General features: G+C 32.6%; 1 protein-coding gene across 10 annotated transcripts; it reads left to right on the top strand.

Moving 5' to 3' along the window:
* The first annotated feature begins 3017 nt into the window (after positions 1-3017).
* Positions 3018-8031, top strand: LOC148769747 (uncharacterized). 10 transcript variants are annotated; one of them, XM_088820982.1, is made up of 7 exons: positions 3018-3366; positions 3534-3597; positions 3776-3814; positions 3935-3985; positions 4519-4622; positions 5302-5424; positions 5831-8031. In XM_088820982.1, the coding sequence occupies exons 1-7, from the start codon at positions 3314-3316 to the stop codon at positions 6003-6005; spliced, it is 609 nt and encodes a 202-aa protein (XP_088677108.1). In that variant the 5' UTR covers positions 3018-3313; the 3' UTR covers positions 6006-8031. The 10 variants fall into 10 exon arrangements, 1 of the variants encoding a protein (XP_088677108.1); XR_016032287.1 differs by adding exons at positions 4347-4426; positions 5120-5198 and having other exon boundaries at positions 3019-3442; positions 3534-3702; positions 3776-3985; positions 4519-4954; positions 5302-8031; XR_016032286.1 differs by adding exons at positions 4347-4426; positions 4897-5198 and having other exon boundaries at positions 3020-3442; positions 3534-3702; positions 3776-3985; positions 4519-4814; positions 5302-8031.
* Positions 8032-13683: the final 5652 nt, after the last annotated feature.

The raw sequence follows: 13683 nt of genomic DNA on the forward strand, positions 1-13683 counted from the left end.
GGTATTGTGCTGATATTACGAGCACAAGGGGTTCATCTGCAAAATCTTGTAACCGTAGGGGTTAAATGCTATTTACCATAATATTAAATAGGGGTCATTGCAAATAAGCACATCAATGGGTACTTATTCATAAAGAGATCCAGACAAAAAACTCCTTTACCAATAAGTCCACACATGGTCCAGATTTTTGTAAAAGACTAAAATAGCCCCTCATACTTTAATATGCTCAAATTTTATCCTTAACTTAATTTAACCTCAATTTGACCCCAAATTTTACAAATTATTCAATTTTAACCCAAAACCTTTTTTTTCAAAAAATAATTTTGTTTCAAAAAAAAAAAAATTGCCGCTGGATTCCGGCGGTCAACGACGGTCTCTGGCGTTGACTTTTCATTTTTTTTTCTTGGATTTTTTCGCCGGTTTCCGGCGTTGACTTTTTCGATTTTTTTTTTCTGGAACATTTTTTTTTCGTTTAAACAACAATATTGTTGTGATTGACATTAATAGTAACTATATTACTGTTAAACACAGTAAAATTAACTAAACTACAGTTAGAAACAGTAATATTGCTCTATTAATCTCTAGCACAGTAATATTAATACAACAAAACTCATTATTATTGTGTAATAGAGTAATATTACTATGTTGACCGTTTAACAAATGTAAACATAATAAAAAGCCAAAAGAATTAATATTACTGTGAGTGACAGTAATATTACTATAACAACAGTAATATTACCGTCAACCACAGTAATATTATTATGTTTACAGTAATATTACAATAATAGACAGTAATATTATTACGTTACTCCGTGAATAACTCAAAGAAAACAAAAAACCCAAAAAAATAATAATATTGATATTATTGACAGTAATATTATTGTGTTTACAGTTATTTTACTGTCAACGACAGTAATATAATTATGTTGACTTGTCAACAAATCAAAGAAAATAAAAAAATAAATAATAAATAAAAAATAATAATATTACGTTAATTTACTGTCAACGGCAGAACAATTACATAAATGTATTGTCAACGGCAGTACAATTACGTTAATTAACTGTCATTAACAGTATTATTACGTTAATTTACTAGCAGTGACAGCAAAATTACAGTCAACGTTTAGCGGCGGACGTAAAAAAAAACAAACAAAAACAAAAAAAAAAAAGAAAAACTTAAAAAAATCAACGCCAGAGACTGCCGAAAAAATCCCGAAGAAAAAAAAAAAAAAAAGTCAACGCCGGAGACCGACGAAAAAATCCGAAAGAAGAAAAAAAATCGAAAAGTCAACGCCGGAATCCGGCAGCAAAAAAAAATTTGAAAAAAAAAGTCAAAATTGGATTTTTGTGGACAAAATTGATTAAATTGGGGTTACAATTAAGAATTGTGTATAAAAGGGTTGGAGGTAATATTGGCATATACATGAATGTTTCCTTTATTTATAATAAATTTTAAAGGGATGGACTTATTGGTGAAAGAGATATAGCCCTAAACCTAGAATAATAAAGATGCTTGGTTGGGGACTTATGTACAAAAACCCCTATCTTATATATAAAAGAAAGAAACGCTAGGGCAACCCTAAGAAACCTTAATGCCATATTTGTAATTGTTTTTTTATTATTTTTGATTTTTATCAAATTTATCTTTTAGATATTATTTTGAATATTATTTTAGATTTTTATCAGATATTTATCTCCAAAATATTATTTTCTATTTGTATCAGATTTTTATCTCCTAAATATTATTTTTCGATTTTTATCAAATTTTTATCTCCTAAATATTACTTTAAATATTATTTTCGATTTTTATCAATTTGTTATCTCCTAAATATTATTTTAATTATTATTTTCGAATTTTATCAAATTTATATCTCCTAAATATTATTTTTTATTTTTAGCAGATTTTTATCTCTTAAATATTATTTTAAATATTATTTTAAATATTATTTTCAATTTTTTATCAAATTTTTATCTCCTAAATATTATTTTAAATATTATTTTAAATATTATTTTCGAATTTTATCAAATTTATATCTCCTAAATATTATTTTAAATATTGTTTTCGAGTTTTATAAAAAAATATCTCCTAAATATTATTTTGTATTTTTATCAAATTTTTATCTCCTAAATATTATTTTAAATATTATTTTTTATTTTGACCATATTTTTATCTCCTAAATATTATTTTAATTATTATTTTCGTATTTTATCAACTTTTATCTCATTAATATTGTTTTAAATATTATTTTCGATTTTTATCAAAGTTTTATCTCTTGAATATTATTTTAAACATTATTTTTCGATTTTTATCAGATTTTTATCTCCTAAATATTATTTTTCGATTTTTTTATCTCCTGAATATTATTTTTTTATTTTCATCAAATTTTTATCTCCTAAATATTATTTTCGATTTTTTATGCCCCCAATCACTCCTATTTTCAGCCATAAATATCTCTAATGCACAAACAATTAAATCTCCTAAATATTATTATGGGATTATTTGTCAAAAGTCCTCCATTACACAAGTCTAATTACAGTAGGTCCAATATTTTAGAACTTTTTGAGATAAATCCATTTCAGCATTAAATAACAAAAAATAATAAATTATCACTATTATACCCCTAACTTAATTAATGAAGGGTGTTTGGCATATAGCCCCATAAATTAATGGGTAAACTTCATTTTACCTACCTGTACTATACCCAACGTATAAAATACCCCCCTGAACTTCAAAATGATTCAAAGAAGCCCCTCCGTTTAAGGTCCGTCTGCTAATTGTGACGTGGCAGTTTGACTTTGAATTTATAATTATTAAAAAAAGGAATTGCAGCTGTATTCACATTTTTACCCCTTAGTCTATATAAATATATATATATATATATATATATATATATATATATATATATATATATATATATATATATATATATGAAGAACATATATATGGGGATCTGCTATTTTCTTTTTATGCCTTTTCTTATTCCTTTTTTTTTGACCCATTTAATTCCAAAACTGCACCGTTTCAATTCCTTCCTCCAATCAACGTCTCCTATTATTTTCTTTTTCATTTATTTTCCAAGTAGCTTGACCACGACACGCCTGCTTAATTTCTGGCTTTTCTTTTATTCCGCTAATTGAAAAACGACGTCGTTCCTTTCTCTTTTACTCTGCTCGGTACAGAACGACGCCGTTTTAGCGCCCGACGTCACATATCGCCCACAACTGTTGACCTCCGCCACCCGCTGTGCCCGGCGTCCGCCGGCGCTTCGACCGATGCCCCTATCACGTGGCGCCGCTTTTTTCCTCCAGTAGTATGGCTCGCCGCCCTCCTCGTCTATATCTCCAGCCACTCCCTTTTTCCTCTACGTGCGTTGTCCTCCTTCTGCCACTGCTTCAGAAATATATTTTTTCCCATCTATATCTCTTAATCCTCAGAACTGAGGTTCATTGAATTGAATACGATGTTTTCTTCCTCACCCATTTCTGATTTCTTATTTAATTTCGATTAAACCTGTTTTCCGGCGATTGTCCAGGTGTTCCATTGACTTGCTTCAAATCTCGGCCAACCCTCGCACCGCCACTGCCACTCCGTTCGGGGTCGGCACCCGTTTCGACGCCAGCTCCAATTTTTTCTTCCAACACTTTTTCTCCTCAAGAACCTTTTAAAGTCAATTTTTCTTCCAGAGCTGCCATCGGAGCGAGGTCAGTTTGATTAGCATCTTTGTTTTTCAGTGGTTTATTCATCAGAAATTCAGAATTCTTCTTTGATTTTCAGGTTCAGTGGAGGATTTCCTGGCGGCGGCGGTGGATGCTGGTAAGAGTGCTGGGAGGTGCTCTTCGGCAATTTTTTGAGGACATAATTAGATCAGCTTTCGCCCACATTTCACTGTTTTTATTATTATTTTTATTTAATTTTTTTGTTTTGGGTAAACAGGTAATTCATTATGGGTTTTACGAGACGAAAAACGTGGAGCACAAACGCGAGGTAAAATATTAGCTTATTTTGATTTATTGATTTATGTATAATATCATTTCATATTCCTAGGTTTAAACATTTTGTGTAACCCTTCAATTTATGAACAAGGGGTATATCTTCAGTAATCTGTAATAGATTTGTTTACTGTTACATAAATTTCGTATTACTCTAAAAACTGTTGGGACTGTGCTATTTATGCTCACTGTTAAGCACAGCTTTCCGATTGTCGACTTCGGTAATGCTTCGATTGCTTCTTCGGGTTTCGGAAATTTGTTCTGATGAATGATGATGTTAGGAGTTTATATATTGGGACGCGTTTGTTTGTTTTTAATTTTTTTATATGCAGATGTGTGTCGATCGTTCCGTGTAGGTACATTTGGTCACAGAGACTGACAAGAAATGCGAAGAACTCGTTTTCAATTTTCTCAAACTACAGTTTTGGATTTCTTGGTAACGTTTTTTTTTCCAGTTGGATGCTCGCTATAGTGAACTCCGCTATAGTGAACTCCGTATCTTGACGTTAGTCTTTTGTTTCATGTTAGTTCATTGGGGAAGAAACTACTGCTGCTTTTGGCACCACAGAATTGACCGACGAAGCGACTTGGATTGTCGATCCGCTATATGGAACCACTAATTTTGTTCACGGGTTCGTATCTTTATTATTATTAGTATCTTGTATTTAATCGAATTGCCTACTGCCTCTGATGTATTTCCACTTATGTTCTATTGTGAGCATTTATTTTATTTTTCTCATGCTACAGCAAGTAAGGTTTCTATTTCCCTGATTTTCCTGATATTTGCAAGGTTGCTGCCGAGACATTCCTAGATATCCTCCATCGTATGAGTCGATCTTATTTATTATCTTTTGATTCTTTACTGATGAATACTATTGGTTCATTTTTATTATCTCCTTCTTACAGTTTGTCCGTGTTATTATACGCCTCTGTCTTTTCTTTTCTTTTCCCTTCTTTTCACGAGGTGTATGATCGACCTCTTTGCTTCTTCTTTTCTCTTTTCTTTTATTCTCGATTTTATTTTTCTTCTCTTGCTTCTTTGTCCTCACTCGTCGCCCACAATTGCTGAATCGCCGTTGAATATTTCTCGATTTTGCTTACAATTTTGGTTCTTCTCTGTGGGTGCCAGTTCCCGGGTCTGAATTGGATTTCCTACAATCTTTAACGAATCATTGAAGCGCGATGTCTATCCGTTCTTGTTTTGTTTGGTAATGATGCAGCTATTTTTATGTGCCTATTTCGAGTTGCAAACTTATTTTCCTGATACCTATCGGTGTTTACGCATATTTAAACACTTTATTTTTGGCACAGATTAAAACGCATGGCTTCGGAAAGGTTTATGTCCAGTATGAAGGAGGTTGGAGAGTTGCATCTCTTCTCTCACATCCTGTTTATTAGACTATGTCTGTTCTTTGTTTGTTACTCAAGTCTGATGTAAGTCAAATTGTACTTTTATGCTTGCATTTTACCTTCCAAGATACCTAATTGATCTGAAATTTGAAATTATATTTTCGTGTGTTTTGGTATATGATTTTAAAAGAAAATTCACTCCGACATCTCAATCACGATTCTGTGTGAAGCAACTAATTAAGGAACCGGATGTTACTATATAAAACCTTTAGCCACCTTCATTAATTATTTACAAATGGCATTTCATGTTTTCGCTTTATGATTGTTTAAAAGAACAATAGATTGCGACATTTAATTTGTTATTAGCACCAACCGTTGTCTTGAAAAATTCCATTAGTTTTCCTATCTTGTTAGTTTCTGATCTTGGTTTATGCACCATTTATCTTACTCTATAGCTACAACTTATTTATGATTCTTTCTTCTCAATCAGTTTATGTGGATCCATCACCGGAGAAGAAGAGGGTGTACAGCATATAATCTTATTCCTCTGTACATATATGTTCATTTCGACATATATATGTTATACGTCCTCCTTTAATTCTTTAAAATATTTTCACTCATTAATTGCATATCTCCTGCTCTTATCTTCGCCAGCAAAACTTTAGCTACCGCTCATTTTTCATTATTTTTTAGTTTATGGATTTACTGATTTGTTTTGTTCCTTACTTTTTTTGGCGTTTAATAAACTTATCTATTTTGTATTTCGAATTTTTGTACACCATGGATCGGTGCAAAATCTGGAGAGGCCAAAGGTAGATACACCAACTAATGAGAATGACTCTGCTTCAGATATTCGTTCCCCTATAAGTGCTTCGTGCCATGTTATATCACGGAAGGAAGAAATCATTTCGTTATCACCAGGTTTTGTTTATTACAAGATATCAGAAAAAACGAGTGAGTTTGGGTATTTAAGAATTTTTCTTGCTCATTGAGTAATTTTGATTTTATTTTTGTTTGTTTAGCGCATAGTCTTGCTCGTTGGCATATGGTTCTAAATAAGTACATTTTTTTATCCAATATCATTTTTTATAAATGTATAGGGAGTTGCAGAATTAGTAAATTTCTTTATCCAATACCATAATTTTCTGAAATGTATAGGGAGTTGCACAATTTTTGTTTCCGTTATGCTCTTTTATTATTTACAATTTATTCTTTGAAATTGTAATCGGTTATTGTTTTTTGGCTGCGAATCTGCCAAGAGGGTACAAGTTCTTCAAAAACTGGTATTGTTGCTACTTTATGATGGTGTTTGTGCTACACCGCCAATTGTTCAACTCGGCAATATTACTAGGTAAAGAGTTATAATTGTATGTCTTTGCCGAAACATCTCTATTTTTGTGTACTCTTTTGTGGTTTTGATGTTTTTGTTTGTGAAGTTTGGAATTTCTTTTTAGTCACGAAGACGTGGATGTTTGAAAGTTTGAATAACAAAACATTGTCGATCCATCACTTTTGTAAGGAACACTTTTGTTTGCTTCTCCTTTATTCTGGACTCCGTTTGTACTATCTACTTCTATGGAACTTTTGAAATTATGTCAAAAAATTCGACCATGATTCCCTCACGACAATTTTTCAAACTTGGGGTTGCATACATACCTCTATTTGGATCCGAGGTACGTCGCTAAAATTCAGCTTCAGACGGATTATTACAAGGAATTTTGAATTATGTGATCTTTGTTATTTATATATCTTACAGATTCTCTTCTTTGACTCCAAACTCGCACAACAATTTCATTTGTTACTATTGTTTAATATTCTTTTCATATGCTGGATAAAAAGTCGGAACTTCTTTGCTTATGGCTTCCAAAGGTTGAGTCGTGGTGCAGGTGACTCTCTTCTGTTTTCCTGTAATTTTCTCTTTTTTGTGTTCACCCAATCTAATTTTATTACTTTCTTCATTCGCAACCATTGTTTCCTTTCTTTTCTTTTTCTTCGTGTTTTCTATATTCAATTACAGGTTAGCCCTTTTTTGGTGTTTCGGCTTCGGTTTGCTGTTGCTCTCTCTGTTCGTACACAGGTTTGCCGCTTGTTCAAGAATTATATTGATGTCTTCCAGTGAAGTTTACTTCTTATAGCTGATTTTATTCGGCTGAGTGAGTTCGTCCACATCTGTAGACGGCGCCACTCTGACGAGTAGCTTTGCGCTTTCGACGACTTCGTTTGACGTTGGACTTCTTTATATTACTTTGGTTTATGCCTCTTATATTTGTATTTTTTCCTTACGATTTACTTCTTGTACATTATCCTTCAAATTATTTGCTCCCTCTCCACCACCTCCTTATTTCCCGGCCTCCGTCGACTGGACACACGAGGCACACATTCCGGCGGTTTTCGATTTGTGTTCTCATATTTTCCCATTTTCTATGCACATATTGGTGCTTTAGGGAAGTGGATGAATCGCTGCTCGATCTCAAAAGGCCTTCCCTATTTCCTTTTATGATTGTATCTTTTGTTCAGGAAAGCGGATGAAATTGCTATTCGATCGCAAAAAGCCCTCCCTCTTTTCTATGAATATTTGTTTTCGTAGTTGGGGCTATTAGGTCTATAATTTAAGCAACCTGTATCGTATAATTGCATTTTCAGAACTTTTGAATGCAACAAAATCAGGTCAGGAATCACACGTTCACCTCATATTCATTCTCTGTTTTCCGGTTTATTATTTTCTTCTTGTTTTTCAATTTCCTATACATCGGATTACAAAAAGATTTCAAGCACTTGAAGGTATTCACAGTAGACACTTAACCAAAAATTTGATTGTACGTCGCATAATTTTTTGAATTGTCTATAAAGTTCGTGGCGTACGTTTAATTTTTGTTTTTAGGTCCCTATATTACATATATTTTTTTTTTAATTTTGGTCCTTAAAAAAGAAATGCGCACCCCAAGTGGGGGTCAATTTGTAAAAAAAAGAAATGCGCACCCCAAGTGGGGGTCAATTTGTAATTTCTGGTAATCTACAGAAACAGTTTTGAAAATTGAAGAATTGCCGCTATACTTACTCCATCTTCCCATTCGTTCCACCCAAATAGCAAATTTAACACAAAGTAGGTCTCTCTTGTAATATCCGAAATATCAGCCACAAAAGCAGTATGCTTCGACTCCTCAACTATAGTTGCATATGACTCATTTACGAAAATTCGCAATACTATCAAATTTTACGATTTACGATTTAAGAAAACAATAATTTATTATATTATTTATAATTAACGTGTTATAATTTCTATTTTGGTTCCTATATTATATCCCATTTTTAATTTGGTCCTTAAACCGGAAATGCCCCAAGTGGAGATCAATTGGTAATTTCCAGAAAATCCACCTCCCTAGCTGAAGCAGTTCTGAAAATAGCATAATCACTCCTATACTTATTCAATCTTCCTAACAACTCCACCCAAATTACAAATTTGACCCCATAGCGGATCTCTCTTTCAATATCCAAAATATCCGCCACATTTATGAAAATTCGCAACACCGAGCATAAAATCGTATGATTTACGATTCAAATCTTACGATTCAATTCATTCATATCTATGTTGATTCAAATGTTAAAATAAATCTTAAATATCAACAAATCGATTAAATTTTACGATTTTTGGTCCCTATTATTATTATTATTATTATTATTATTATATATATATATATATATATATATATTTAATTCCGGTCCTTCAACTATAAATGCACCCCAAGTGGGGGTCAGTTTGTAATTTTTGGAAATCCACCTCCCTGACTGTAACAGTTTTGAAAATTTCAGAATCAGCCCTATACTTACTCCATCTACCCAGCCGCTCCAGCCCAATTGCAAATTTATCCCCAAAGTGGATCTCTCTTGCAATATCTGAAATATCCGCCACCAACGCAGTATGCTTCTACTTTTCAACTATAATCGCGTGTGACTCATTTATGCAAATTCGCAATACCGTGTTTAAAATCTTATGATTTACAATTCAAATCTTACGATTCAATTCGTTCATACCTAAATCGATTCAAAAGTTAAAATAAATCTTAAATATCAACAAAACGATCAAAGCTTACGATTTACGATTTAAGAAAACTTTAATTTATTATATTATTTTTATGATAATTACAGTTTTGGTCCCTATATTATATACATTTTTTTAATTTTGGTCCTTAAACCGGAAATGCCCCCCAAGTGGAGGTTAATTTGTAATTTCCGAAAATCCACGTCCTTGGCTTAAATAGTTGTGAAGATTGCAGAATCACCCCTATACTTACTCCGTCTTCGGCTCCACCCAAATTGCAAATTTGAACCCAAAGTGGATCTTTTTTTCACTATCCAAAATATCCGCCACATTTACGAAAATTTGCAATAACGAGCATAAAATCTTATGATTTACGATTCAAATCTTACGATTCAATTCATTCATATCTATGTTGATTCAAATGTTAAAATAAATCTTTAATATCAACAAATCGATCAAATTTTACGATTTTTGGTCCCTATATTATTATACCTCTTTTTATTTTTGGTCTTTAAACCAGAAATGCACCCCAAGAGGGGGTCAATTTGTAATTTTTGGAAATCCACCTCCATGGCCGAAACAATTTTGAAAATTACAGAATCATCTCTATACTTACTCCATCTTCCTAGCCGCTCGACCCAAATTGCATATTTAACCCCAAAGTGGATTTCTCTTGCAATATCTTAAATATCCGCCACCAACGCAGTATGCTTCAAGTCCTCCTCAGCTATAATCGCGTGTGACTTATTTACGAAAATTCGCATTACCGAGTTTAGAATCTTATGATTTACGATTCAAATATTACGACGTTTATACGTAAGTCGATTCAAAAGTTAAAATAAATCTTAAATATCGACAAGACGATCAAATTGTACAATTTACAATTGAAGAAAACTTTAATTTATTATATTATTTATAATAAAATTACGATAATTACAAATTTGATCCATATATTATATACGAATTTTAATTTTGGTTTTTCAACCGGAAGTGCCCCCAAGTGGAGGTCAATTTGTACTTTCCGAAAATCCACCTCCCTAGCTGAAATAGTTGTGGAGATTGCACAATCAACCCTATACTTACTCCATCTACCTAACTGCTCCACCCAAATTGCAAATTTGACCCCAAAGAGTGGATCTCTCTTTCACTATCCAAAATATCCGCCACATTTAAGAAAATTCGCAATAACGAGCATACAATCTTATGATTTACGATTCAAATCTTACGATTCAATTCATTCTTATCTATGTCGATTCAAATGTTGAAATAAATCTTAAATATAAACTAATCAATCAAATTTTACGATTTTTTGTCCATATATTACATACATTTTTTTTAATTGGATCCTTAAACAAGAAATGTACCCCAAGTGGGGGTCAATTTGTAATTTCTGGAAATCCACTTCCTTGACTGAAACAGTTTTGAAAATTGCAGAATCACTACTATACTTACTCCATTTTCCTAGTCGTTCCACCCAAATAGCAAATTTAACACCAAAGTGGATCTCTTTTGCAATATCCGAAATGTCCGCCACCAACACAATATGCTTCGACTCCTCAACTATAATCGCGCGTGACTCATTTACGAAAATTCGCAATACCGAGTTTAAAATCTTATGATTTACGATTCAATTTTTCATGCCTAAGTCGATTCAAATGTTAAAATAAATCTCATATATCGACAAAACGATCAAATTTTACGATTTACGATTTAAGAAAACAATAATTTATTATATTATTCATAATTAACGTGATATAATTACTATTTTGGTCCCTAACCCAAATTGCAAATTTGACCCCAAAGTGGATCTCTCTTTAAATATCCAAAATATCCGCCACATTTATTATCACAAGTTTATCATGAATAATATAATAAATTAAAATTTTCCTAAATCGTAAATCGTAAAATTTGATCGATTTGTTGATATTTAAGACAACAAAGTCACCTCCCTGTCTGACACAATTTTGAAAATTGCAGAATCACCCATATACTTACTCCATCTTCCCAGCCGCGCTACCCAAATTGCAAACTTAACCCCAAAGTGGATCTCTCTTGCAATATTTGAAACATTCGCCACCAACGCAGTATGCTTCGACTCCTCAGCTATAATCGTGTGTGACTCATTTGCGAAAATTCGCAATACCGAGTTTAAAATCTTATGATTTACGATTCAAATCTTATGATTCAATTCATTCTTACATAAATCGATTCAAAAGTTAAAATAAATCTTAAATATCAACTAATTTTACGATTTACGATTTAGGAAAACTTTAATTTATTATACTATTTATAATAAACTTGTGATAATTACAGTTTTTATCTCTATATTATATACCATTTTTAATTTAATAATACACCATTTTTTAATTTAGTCCTTAAACCGGAAATGCCCCCAAGTGGGGGTCAATTTGTAATTTCAGGAAATCTACCTCCATGGCTGAAACAGTTTGAAAATTGAAGACTTACCCCTATACTTGCTCCATCTTCCCAGCCGCACTACCCAAATTGCAAATTTGACCCCAAGTTGGATCTCTCTTGCAATATCCAAAATATCCGTCACCAACGCAGTATGCTTTGACTCCTCCTCAGTTATAATCGTGTGTAACTCATTTACGAAAATCCGCAATACCGAGTATAAAATCATATGATTTACGATTCAAATCTTACGATTCAATTCGTTCATGCTTACGTCAATTCAAAAGTTAAAATAAATCTTAAATATCAACAAATCAATCAAATTTTACGATTTTTGGTCCCTATATATATATATATATATATATATATATATATATATATATATATATATATATATATATATATATATATATATAATTTTGGTCCCTAAACCAGAAATGCCTCCCAAGTGGGGGTTAATTTGTAATTTCTGAAAATCCACCTCCCTTACTGAAACAGTTTTGAAAATTGCAGAATCACCCTATTTGCTCTATGCTTCTACGACTCCTCAGCTATAATCGTGTGTGACTCATTTACAAAAATTCGCAATTCCGAGTTTAAAATCTTATTATTTACGATTCAATTCGTTCATACCTAAGTCGATTCAAAGTTCAAAAACAATCTTAAATATCAACAAATCGATCAAATTTTACGATTTACGATTTATGAGAAATTTAATTTATTATATTATTTATAATAAACTTGTGATAATTACATTTGTGTCCATATATTATATACCATTTTTTTTTTGGTCCTTAAACCGGAAATGCCCCCAAGTGGAGGTCAATTTCTAATTTCAAAAAATCCACCTCCCTGGCTCAAACAATTTTAAAAATTGCAGAATCACCCTTATACTTACTCCATCTTCCTATCCGCTCCACCCAAATTGCAAATTAGACCCCAAAGTGGATCTCTCTTTCAATATCCAAAATATCCACTACATTTTCGCAATACCGAGCATAAAACTTTATGACTTACGATTCAAATCTTACGATTCAATTCATTCATATCTATGTCGATTCAAATGTAAAAATAAATCTTAAATATCAACAAATCGATCAATTTTTACGATTTTTGGTCCCTATATTATATACTTATTTCGCATCGCACGCGCCGTCATTTAGATAGCTTTAACGGAAGGAAGAAAATTAACTCCTGATTAACCAGCTTTCATTAACACAGAAACGAGTTTGTATTTTGACAATCATTTGTGCACCAGCAAATTACCTTGTTTCTAAGGGAGTGGACCCCACAGCACCCTCCGTAGACAACTTCGAATCGTCACTTCCCATCGCCACATTCGACACAAATTTTACATAATCGTAAAAATGCAGCCTAAAAATCGATATATGAAAGTATGTCGAAAATACATAATACGATAAGTTCTTGTTTTCACCCGAGGCACCCGGCACCGCGCATTGCGCGGTGCTCTACCCTAGTATATATATATATATATAAACTGCAAATCGAGAACAACACAATTTAAGCACTTTTCTTCACACCAACAAAAAAAAAAAGAAAAAAGGAAAAAAAAAAGCTCTGGAACTTGTTAAATATAAGAGATGAATTCACCCCAATAGCCCATATTCAAGATGAAAGAGATGAATTCACCCCAATTGCCCCATCTTTCTCGATAAAAGAAACATTGGGTTGAATCTTTCTCCCTTCGACAAGGTTGTTGAGAAGCTCGACGGCCTGCTCAAATTTGGCGAACACACAGCCAGCCAATATCCACCCTCCTCGACCTCGCAATCTACGCAGCGAAGGGTCGTGGCAGAGCCTCTTGCGTAAGAAAATGGTAGAGAAGGGTGATGAAGAAGCACCGCGGGGCTTAGTCCTTGCTTAGTGTG

Source organism: Erythranthe guttata, chromosome 7, assembly GCF_056151865.1.
Source record: "Erythranthe guttata isolate IM_541 chromosome 7, IM_541, whole genome shotgun sequence".
NCBI lineage: Eukaryota > Viridiplantae > Streptophyta > Magnoliopsida > Lamiales > Phrymaceae > Erythranthe > Erythranthe guttata.